This window comes from Acanthaster planci, linkage group LG01, assembly GCF_054643075.1.
Source record: "Acanthaster planci isolate LZ-2023a linkage group LG01, COTS_SCS, whole genome shotgun sequence".
Taxonomy (NCBI): domain Eukaryota; kingdom Metazoa; phylum Echinodermata; class Asteroidea; order Valvatida; family Acanthasteridae; genus Acanthaster; species Acanthaster planci.
This window is the reverse complement of record NC_141777.1, coordinates 22,012,449-22,023,905: the sequence shown is the minus strand read 5'-3', so window position 1 is coordinate 22,023,905 and position 11,457 is coordinate 22,012,449. Positions and strand designations below refer to the sequence as shown.

The 11,457-nt window shown below is 42.9% G+C and overlaps 1 protein-coding gene across 2 annotated transcripts; it reads right to left on the bottom strand.

The window, feature by feature from the left end:
• Positions 1-3,961: 3,961 nt before the first annotated feature.
• On the bottom strand, positions 3,962-10,490 carry LOC110988501 (uncharacterized). 2 transcript variants are annotated; one of them, XM_087146795.1, is made up of 4 exons: positions 10,345-10,485; positions 8,364-8,503; positions 6,320-7,914; positions 3,962-5,200 (listed from the first exon to the last, which is right to left on the bottom strand). In XM_087146795.1, the coding sequence occupies exons 3-4, from the start codon at positions 7,690-7,692 to the stop codon at positions 4,759-4,761; spliced, it is 1,815 nt and encodes a 604-aa protein (XP_087002921.1). In that variant the 5' UTR covers positions 7,693-7,914; positions 8,364-8,503; positions 10,345-10,485; the 3' UTR covers positions 3,962-4,758. The 2 variants fall into 2 exon arrangements, with proteins under 2 accessions (XP_087002921.1, XP_087002919.1); XM_087146793.1 differs by lacking the exon at positions 8,364-8,503 and having other exon boundaries at positions 10,345-10,490.
• Between the last annotated feature and the right edge of the window lie 967 nt (positions 10,491-11,457).

Genomic DNA, 11,457 nt, shown 5'->3' with positions numbered 1-11,457 from the left:
TTTTTTTGGAGCCACAACGCTGTTTTTGTGTTTGTTGGTTTGTCTCGCCTTGTGTTCTGCGACCCTGCCAATTGACTTTCCCCCTCTCGCTGGTCTACCGGGCCGACCATGAAGTTGAAGTCAGAAGATTAAAACATTCATATGGAGGTACTGTTATGTGTCCGTGTCGATTTCAGTGTACATGTAATTGGTGCGAATTATGGGAATACGTGTTGTCACACAACCCTTGAGAGATCGAGAACTAATAATGGTGGGAAGTGACTCCCTGGTGATGCCCCTCACCCATCCCCACTCTGTCTGAAAGTTCAGAGGAAAAAACGAGAGCTTTGTGTTTAATATTGTGGCCAATGAACACCTTACCCCATGTGTTCCTGGAAATATGGGATGGATGGAAAACGTTTCTTTAAAGTGGATTTTTTAAACAATACTGACCGACTTGGCAAGAGTTTGTATTCCCTTTCCACTGCCGAGAAAGAAACCTCAGTGAAAGCAATATGTTATATGCGGGATTTTTGCACGTATAGATTCCGATATTGTATGTAAAATAAGTAATACAGGTTTCTGAAGGAAATTTTTGAATGTCCTATGCATTTGAAGCGTCAGTGATGGATCCCAGTTTTATATAAAGCGCTGATGTCTAACACAAACGTATCAAGAGCTGGAATGGCTCAGCGGTTACGTTATTCATGAACGCAACTGTGGGCCTTAGCGTGGTCAATCGTGGGTTCGAATCCCAGTGGTGTCGTTTTTGTTTTGAAACGTGCTCCGAATGCCAATAACTATAAAGCAGTAAAATGTTTGTCTAATATTACCAACAGTACCTTAGCCCACGGGGTAAGCTCTTCTGCTGGGACTGTCCGCGAAGTCCAGGTGAGCGCCTTAGTACAGGTTCGAGACGTATGGCCGACTCGGCGGCCAGGGCTTAGGGGCTTGTCTCGTTTCCTCCCTTGTATGGTCGCTCAAACCCTTTTTGGGGTTAAATGGATGGGCAGGGAGGAAGTGCGGTGGGCCGGGACCCCGAGACCCAGAAGAGTCCTATATGGAAGCCGGTAACTGCGATTCGTAGCGAATTTCAGGAGTCCGTGCGCCTGAATGCTTGGTCAACACCGCATAACTTTTAATTTTTTTTAATCTAATTTTTATTTAATTGCGTTATTTATCATTTTCATTATAAAGATTTATTTAATTTTTTATTTTACAAATGTATTTTTTATTTTAAAAGTACAAGACGAACTCGACACCCAGACGAACAACACCCTAGCACTCTCCGAAATTGCATTGGTTAGCATTAGATGCCGAGGTTTGCATGAAATCAGGCATTATTTCCACAGACGGTCTCAGCCTGAATGGGGCAGACTTACGGACGCAGCGGCAAGTTTTTCTAAGCACTATATTGGTTTTGTGTCCAAAATGTATGAAAGCAGGATTCGAGAAATCAATGAGCCATAAAATGGCTACTACGAGATTGCCAAACGATAGTTGACGCGGTCAAGAGAACATACTTTCACATTAAAAGCAGTTTGGTAAAAAGTGCGAATCAAGAGCCAAATTTTGGGGGCTCAGCAAAAAAAAAGACGTTTCTTTTTGTAACCTTTTATGAATTTTCCGAGGCTAAATATGTCGTGAGTTTTACAAGCTTTAGAAGGATGAACAAGAGATTTGAATATATTTGTTGTCACTATTTTTCAAAAAAAAGAGGTTTTTTCGCTGGCAGGGGCACGGCCCCATGGACCCTCCCCTGGATCTGCCAGTGAACAATACGAGCTGGGGACACCTGTGCACTCTGTAGTGGGACCTTCAGACGATTCTGCGGGTCAGAGATTCCCCCTACTATATCGCCTTCCCATCTGTAATCACTGCTCCTGATTACCGATAATATTGGGCAGAGAAAGGGGAGCCGAAATATCGGTCAATCCATTTTACCCTGTTTAAAGTTCAACAAGTCTCGGAACCGATAGGGCTATCGCCTCTGTGCCGCATGATAGTCATGATGGGAGACACGTCCCTGGTGTGGTTGTAAATCCCATACTACAGGCAGATTGAACATAATTGCTTTTAAACAGTTTCTTAAAATATATTTAATGAGCTCGCGCGCAGAAATACAACGATTTGGCGGAATGCACCCTTAATATTTTGTGATCCCACGGGATATTTACGATAAGACAGACCATAATCAGGAGGGATCATAGAAATATTGCTATAAATCCCGAATTTGGGACTGATGGTTTCCAGTTCGGGGTATTTCTTTCACAAAAAGCCCCAATCGCGGGCCTATTAATTTTTGTGGATAGACACGGGCGGCTACATTCAGAAATGAGCGCTTAGTTTTACTGCTATTTTGGGGGTATCTTCCGTGGAAGGCGAATTAAAATTTTTTTGAGTGTCTAACCCCCGTGAAATTGAAACGAAAAGTGATCTTCTGGCCATAATCTTGAATTTCAGTGAAAAACGGAGGCCAACCTCTTCACGAGAGTCAACAGGCGGCGCTATTTCGGTCCGATTTTGCACTGTTTTCTATGGGCGCGTATTTGGTGTAGTGCAACCTCAACCAGAATTCAAATTTAAGCCAAGACAATGTAGCTGTTCCTATTAGTCAAGGTCCCATCACGTGGCCGTTCTGCGGTTGTTAAAGTACTGCCTCACAGGAGGCACACTATATCAATAGCTAGTCTTCTCACTTATATAATGAGCCTACCCGCTTCCACTCGCCCCCTACACATGGATTTATCCTTGGTCGTATACGGGTAACAAGACTGCTTAAGATTGTGCTGTGTTTTGGCTTTGGCAGTGCTTACGGTTTCCATTTTGGGAGACTCATTCCAACGACGCGTCTTCTTTTATAGCTTCAATCCACAAACCATTCCTCCGTGAATCTACCCCTCAAGTAATTTGAATTTCGGCATGGAGGTAAAAAAAACCAAGCGATAAAAGCCTTAAGGCGGAAAACAGCAGGTTGTTTTCGGCCACACCTTACTCCCGTTCTCCCGTGCCTAAAATTCCTGTAAAAATTAAGAACTGCTCGTTCTAGGATGGGTAACCAATTAGAACCTGACAACGAACAACTGTTTATTGAAGTCGGTTTGCCAAGATAGCTACTTTCTGCTGGTAATTATTTTACACCATCATCTGAGTGGGATGGATTTATATATAGCAGGTTGGTTCAAAACAAATCAACCAACAAACAGACGGGGAAGCGTAGCCTTCACCTGGCCTTTCCCATCTCGCTATCTTGCTACCCTGATTCGGCGAAGTGCTATTTTGACTTGTTTTGGGGGCTGAAATTTAAGGTTACATTTGTTGCTTGATTTTTTTTTACAACTTGTATTCCATCTTTAACCAATAAAGCCTTTTGTCATTGCAACCTAGTGGTGTTATCGGAATTATCGAGAATTAAATTGATAAAGTATAGAATGTTGACAAGACGGATTGCCAACGATCACCAATCCTAGCAATAGTAGATTACCCAAGCAAACAGTTATTTTATTGCGGTCTGTACAGGGCCATTTAATCAATATAAACGAACATTTTACGACCACCTCTATAGGAAAACAATTTATGCAGTGAAATTTTACAGTTTGCTCCCGTTTAAACGGTAGCATTGGGAATATGGGCATGATATTTTTGCGTTAGATTTGCGACTGCGTCGACTTTTACTATATTAAATCAACGCATAAACTAAAAAGATGCAAACAAACAAATTTCTATTGTACAGCCATGCAATATATAGAGGAGGCTATAACATTTCACGTGATTATTTAAAGATAATCGGCAATGTTCAGTGAGCTGCGTGAATAAGGCGCACATATGAAGAATAAAACAGTAGCAAGTCTCGTCCAAGAATTAATGTTGAAACCTTGGTCTCCAGGCTTTTACGTCAAATAGATGGTGGTCAAGTAACAAAAAGATCAAAACGGTCAAAACATCGCTTTTCCCTATCTCTTTTACTTCCACTTTTTACACTTTTTACACTTAAAATAAAACAAACGCTTAGTGATGAGAAAATGTCTCTGTTAAAGACAGATTAATACTGATAAAATATAGAAACTGAAAAAAATGGTACTGAAGACTTCATTCCTTATACGAAAGTAGTTCTGCGTGCATATTTTGTGAGAAGTATATTTGAACAATGGACATAACCCAAACATAATGTCTTTAATTACAAGTTATTTTGTTTTGTTGACAAAATAGCTTAAACAGCTTAAATAGCTTAGTAATACTAGTTCTCCAATCATATTTTAAGAGTTTTAAAGGTACATATGGTAAATGCTACTTGGATAAAAATGACAGTTCTTACAATTACTAATTGTACGTTTACTGGGACAACGAAGTGATCTAAATTAGCTGGGAAAGAGAAGTTACATCTAATCAACAAAATCATTCCTAGAAGCCAACGATAAACGCTTGAACAATGCACTTGGCTTTATACCCGCGTATAAGCTTACATGTACATGCATTGCCATATGCGCGTGTCCCCAAAATATGACAAAACATACCGATTCTTTATAGCTACAACAAAATTACGTGTATGCCCAAGTAAGACGCCTTTGCTCCGTCCGACAGCAAATTGTATCACCATTAATTCGGAGTTTAGGAACATGCTTTCTGGGTGTCTTGCGAGCTATTCGGCGTCGTTTTGGTCAGAGGAACTAACAAGAAACGGAGAGGGATTCTTTTCCCTGTTGGTGATTTTTACTGCGAAATCCGGCATGTACATTATGTACATGTAAAGCAGTGACCGTGGAAAGATCAAAACGCTCTTTAAACTACGGTTTCTGGGCCACCGACATTGATTGGTGGCTTTTCAATCACCACCAGGTCATACGAGGGCACGGAACCTTTTCTCTGCCCGATCTCCCCGTTGCTGACGGTCGGCTCCTCGCTCTCTTCCCCCTCTTCCTCGCTCGACGACCTCTCGGCCATCTCCACGGGGTGGTAGTCGTATTTGTCGGTCACGTCGCGCAGCTCTTTGGCCCGCTTCTCCATGCGTCTGCGGCGGCGGTTGATGGGGATGGAGGCCGCTATCATACCGATGCCGATGCTGATCGCCGAGATGGCCACGATCATGGGCATGCGGGCCATGATGTCGGCTTCCGGCTGGTCGAAGGACAGCTTCAGCATGGAGATGGCGATGAGGTTGTTCTGTACCCCGGTCTCCACGCTGACTGTCACAGCCGTCTCGTTGGGGAATCGTGCCAAGATTCTGCAGATAACAAAAAATACCAACTACATTTAAAACCATGTATTAATTGTGGCTCGACTCTGGGTGTAGAAAATAACACAGCAGCAAAGGACCTTTTTTGAAACTAAAGAAATCGTATTCCATCCAATGATTTCTGTATGTGAATAATCAATATTCCAGCATCGCATGGAAAGGTCGTTGGATGAGGAAGACTACGACCCCCCCCCCCGCTTTAGCGGGAGGACTTTTCAAAACTGTTGACACTTGCGGCCGTGTTTCATTACTCTGTAGTTTCAAATTTTTCAGGGCGCTTTGATCTCAGAAATTCATGTTCTCTTGACTTATTTCCAAATCTGTCCAGTGGCCTTGCTTCATGATGGAAGCATCAAGAAACGTATTCATTGACACTAGATATAATTTACACACACTATAAAAAGGATCAGTCAAATCTGACTAGAATTCAGTAAAATTTGACTGACTCTCCAGGGTCAGCTGGGTGCAACTGGAAATTAGTCAATCTGACTAGATTTTTTTCAGTCAGTTCATTGATGTTTCAAAAGGAATCGATTGGGAATCTTGTCAGAAAGCACGATTTACCTCAGCGTAGGTGTTTGACTGAATCCGTAGTCAATTTGAACAACTAGGATCATTAGTGAACATTTTGACTAGGTTGTTTTAAGAGTGCAGTTTTATGATGCATGATCATAATTGAAGCCTGTATCATTAATTAAAGTAATGCCAGAGGATGCCTACAGACTGATCACACACCTGGTAAAAGCGAATATTATCCTAACACCAATTCATTGATGGAATGTTTCTAGTATCAACGAAAACAACTGCATTTCAAATGGAAAATCACTTTGCAAGCCAGTCCTCCCCAGCTGTTGCTTTCGACAGTACCTCATACAAACCATGCATGCAGATCGATCAAAATGAATAATTTTAGAAGGAGAGTAATTCAACACTTAAATGTTACTTAATCGAATCAATATCTCGACCGAAACAGTATGGCTTCATTAAAGCCTTTAAGTACTAAATAATTACTGGTAAATTGGCAGTTTAAGTTGGAAATTTTTTTTCGATGCTGCCTCGCCAATATGATAGGGTATGTAACCTTGGTGTCTCTCTTTAGAAACTCACTTGGACAGAAGGAAGCCGATTATAAATCCACAGGTTGGATGAAGGAAACCACCCACAAGAACCAGCGGTGGGGAGAAGACAATGTAGGTATTGGAGTACAGACCCACGCCCAACGTGAGCAGCACCAGGGTGAGAGAGAGTATGTTGAGGGATTTGATGACATACTGAGCTATCTTGGGAAGTTTCGCCCGGATCAGCATCCCTAGGAGTAAGGGCACCGTGAGGAAGGAGATCTGCATGATGATATTGGTGATGGGTAGGTTGATGCCCGACTCCTCGGATCCCTCCGCCCTGTAGAAGCGGCTGTAGATGAAGAGGTTGAGGGGCAGCATGCCGAGAGCCAGGCAGGTGGACAGGAACGTCATGGTGACGCTCATGATCAGGTCAGCATCCAATAGCAGGGTGATCATGTTGCTGAGCCCGCCGCCGGGACAGGAGCCCACCGTGATCAGCCCCATGGCCGTCAGCGGGTCGAACTGGAAGAGCTTAGAGATGGACAGCGCTACCAGCGGCATACAGATGAACTGACAGACTGGGCCCACGAACACCGGGATCGGGCGCCGCAGCTTGCCTTTGATGAGGTCCGTGTCCAGCTTGCAGCCCATGCCGCAGGTGGCGATCAGGACCAGGGGCAGGAGCATGTAGTCGAACATGGCGTCGATGACTCGCGGGACTCGCTTCGTTTTCACCATCAGCGTGAGAATCCCCACATCGCCCTCGGGGTTGCTCGGGTCCAACAACAAAATTTGGAGCATGGTGATGCCGAGTCGGACGCCGCGGAGTGTGACCGTTACTGTGGTGTTATCGTCTCCTGCTGTCGTCGTCAGGAGCATGGTGTCGTTGCTGACCACCCTGAACATGTTCTCGTCGCTGGTCTTCAGATGCATGACGCGGGGAAATGTCAGACCGGAGTAGACGATCGTTAGATTCTTGTCTTCCCCCTCGTGAATGTACATCGGAGATTCGTCAAACGTCATGGTGAAATTCACGTTGTCGGATGCCTCAGGCTTTGCCATGACGACGATGACAGTACAGCGAGCGCCCTTAGCCGGTGGCACACTGGTCGTCACTGCGCCGTTTACCCCCTCGTTTCCCATCGACACTACCGTCGTAGCAGACGAAACTCCGGCTGGAGAATCAGTGTCTTTGTCCCTCTTACCAGTTTCATCTTTCTTTGTGACAGATTCTTGGGTTCCTTTCGAAATGCCTGCCTCGGCTTTCGTTGACTGGGGCGCTTTCGAGGCATCAGGCGCTTGGGTAACCTGCCGCCTGTTTCTCCCCACATCGCCAGATCCTGTGCCGGTGGCATCCGACGCGACCACGACCAGAACCAGCAGGAAAACACCGATGATTTTCATGCACCCACCCGCCATGCTGGGTAAAAAAGTTACTGCTGAGGCTCGGCTTTGCTGCGGAGTGTAGGACAGGGCCTGGGCCGAGATGCCAAACAGGTGGAGAAAGTAATTGATGGGACGGGTGAAAGTGGTGACAAAATATCAGGGTTCCTGGTTGGTTTGATCAGCGCATAATCACGAAGGAATTAGACTCGCCAAGGACAAACTGCACGACACCTGCAATCTGTTACCATCAAACACCTGCAAATGCAGAATGAGCAAGAAAGTTATCTTCAAGAAATCTTTCCTTATATTTTTTGTCCTTAACGGGAGTAGCATTTTCCACAGTGACAATTACAGGGTGAAAATGGAAGAAGTGCAAACGCCATTAAAACCTCTTGAAACATGAAACGAGATTGCAATTAGACATGGAGGGGTGAATTGCAGTTGTAGAATCAATATTAATGTCATTTTATAGTGATGGTGGCAGTTAAATACGGATACATTTCAAACTTGTTATATATAATTTCATATTTTGCAAATTGAAATGAATGAAGTAAGCGCTGGTATGGCAAAAATGCACTCCTCCTGCATATCTTTATCCTTGTAAAAAAAAGGAAACTTCCTGTTGTCAAGAAAACAATGGGATGTAACTAGATGCAGGAATAGTGCTGCCCCACGTAAAGTGAACTGGTGTTGATTGGAGAGACCTTCAAGCTGTGAGGCCACTTTTCAAGGAATCGGTGGTAACGCGAGCCAAGGTGTAATTGCTCGACATTAGTCCGTGCTCTTTGGGTCCAAGCCCCTTGGTGGAAAAAACACTCAGTGGTGGCAGTGCTGATGTTGATGTCTGTGAAAAAACCAAGGACGAGTGTTTCTGATTTGCTTGTTCTTGGGCGTTTCTTCCTGTCCAATTCGATTACAGTTGAAATATCTGAAATGTTTGCAATATTTTATTCTTTGGTATAAAATGTGGGGTTGAAACATTGAATCAGCTATTTCTTACATTTCAAACAAATTGCGAGGATTCATTATCGAGACCGTGATGCCAAGGCAAAGACACTTTGATGTTCTCTTGAAAAAAACTTGAAGATCAACGGACTTCTTCTTTGTTCAACAAAAAGTTTATATTTCACGAAGAACACTCGGAAAAGGTGGCTGTTTTTGTTCTTCGCGTTACGATTGATAAAATATGTTTAACATTAGAAATTCAGAGCGAAATGCAACCAAAAGAGTAAGGTGTTACGACACAAGGATGTTAGTGATTTGCCGTATACGGAGGAAAGCTTTTATGAAGGATACTGCATCGAATGTCTCAGGCAGGGGGTCAACAGGTGTTCTTCGATGGTATATTACCAGCTATAGCGCGCTGAGAACCTTGAGTACCAGACCCGTACATAAAAGGTGAATTTATGGTCTAAGCACTCGTGTTTTAATAGTGCGGGAAATTCGCTCAAGAAAAGGAAACAATTTGAGGTACAGTTTGCTGTTATAGGCCGAAACTGTCTTGATTACTTTGTTTCTGGTTGCCAAGGTTGATGGTGGGAAAAAAGCGCTGTATACAAAATCTAACTTTTTCAAACTTCGATTTTTACAACTTTCTTTTCAGATCGGTCAGTGATATATAGAGGCATTTATACATGAAATGTGGATTTTCAAACTATTTGTTGTGGTGTGCCCAGCATCATTTACACAGCAAGTAAATGGACGTACAGATCTTTTTGGTAAGAGGCGGGGGGGGGGAACACTGCTGTGTCTAGACACGGGACACATAGTCTGATTGTCTGTTCTATCGCTCGGAGGGTGAGGGCCGTTGACGGGGAGGTTTTTCGACGAGCCTTCCTCTCATTAAGCTCGGCACCCCACCGTGTTCATGCCTCAGTGACATGACTGGGGTTCTCCTCCACATCGGCCACGAACGAAAGGGATGAAAAAATCTCAAGAATTCCCGAGCGTTTTCAAAAAGCAAGGTCCCATTACTTCCAAGAAATCAGTGGATTTCGGTAATTCTGCGCACAGTATGGGGATTTTCTGTTGAGAAACAAGTGACAAGTTTGGAATCTACGATTTTCAAAACGGTCGTTTACTGTCCAGAATTCTTTTCTTAAAACTGATTGGTTCATTTTCCCACCAACGCATTTCAGCTCAGCATGCTTATTTGTGGTACAAATCTTACATGGAGGTGTGTGAAATGAAAGCAGGGACGTTACACATTAGAAAAAGGCTAACGGGTGACACTGACAGCGTTGAAGGCTTATGACCATGACAATTTTAGACCAAGAGTAGGCCTACAGCCACGCATTTCACTGTTTTCGTGTAGGCTTACCAAGCCCTTAATCACTTTGGAAACATTCCAATTGAGCTTTTGTACAATATTTCTGAATGTAAATTTGCTACACTGTGTGCTACTGCTTCATGAGTGATTTGTGTTCTTGTTGTCTGATTGGAAAGTCCATAAGATAGGCCTTTACAAGATAACAGAAAATGGGCAACCCAGTTTGGAGATTTGATTTACGGTGCCGAAAAAAAGTTCAGCCTGTTCAACGGAAACCGTTTGAAGCATGTTCTTTTATCAACACGTTTGAGTGGTTAAAAATGTTCGTCGACGTTGCAAGAGGAATTGGTTTAAAGGAATTGTTGTGAAGTGGACTAGGTACTTAGATGACCAATAAAAACTGCCAATAACCTTACCGACGCTGTTACAGCCCCATGCCACACAGCTGCGCTTAACGGACGATGTACACTCCACCTTGGTAGTCTCCTGAATGGTCCCATTATCTTTGTTTCGTGTACCTTTTTTCAGAAGGGTTATCGTTTTTATCTCTTACAGCCTAACCTTAAAGCCACAGCCTCTATAAGTCCCCCGCGTTTGCCATAATCCACATAATCTTTGTGTACTGTTTATGCTTCAGATTGAAATTAGGCCTCCGACCCCTTGCTCCGTCAACGGCGTGGCAAAACATCTAGGCTATCCGCACAATCAATGTGTTTTTTTTCTGTAATCTAATTTTCCCCGAAATGTTTGACAAGGATATTCTTTCTGGGAATGTTTCATGTTAAAGAATTCTTATTTCACTTCTTCAGTGAAAAATTATTTGCCGCGGTCATAATCCCAAACGACATTCAACGAAATTGCTTTTTATAATACAAATCATTATTACTTTGAAAGACAAGTAAGACGGCTGATGTGGATGTGCATATCTCTGGTCACAAACTGCTGGTCATAGATAAGGCGAAATCCAGTGCTAGGGGTGATATTTCAAAATGATTTGAAGCGGGAGGAACAAATCGATGCTATGAATCGTAAGGCAAGTAGAAAACTGTTTATGTTGAGAAGACTAAAAGAAGCCGGGTTAGATATTGAAGAAATCATCATATGACATACATCTGACATACAAACCAAAATATGGATCGTACAAATGCATAACAAATAGGTTTAGGAGAAGCCCGATTCCTCATCTTACAAACCTATAGGCCTAATGAACAATATAACACGAGTCAGAAAGCTGGATTTTGTCATCTCCTTTTTAGTGAATGACGATATCCCTTCTCTCGAATCTTGCCTTTTTTTATTTCTTTTTCCCCTCTCCATTCAGGTTTTAAGTGGTCAGTTGTTACTCTATGTTTTTTATATAATATGTGTAACTACTTTGATTCAAGCAGTGCAAGTTTTAGATGTTTAATGTTTATTTGATGTATCACTGGTATGAAAATTGTAAAAGATGTCGCAATTTTGCTGCGATGATGTCTTTTGTTAATAACCATTTAAACCATGTAACAGCTGGTGCAGTGTTCCTATTTCAG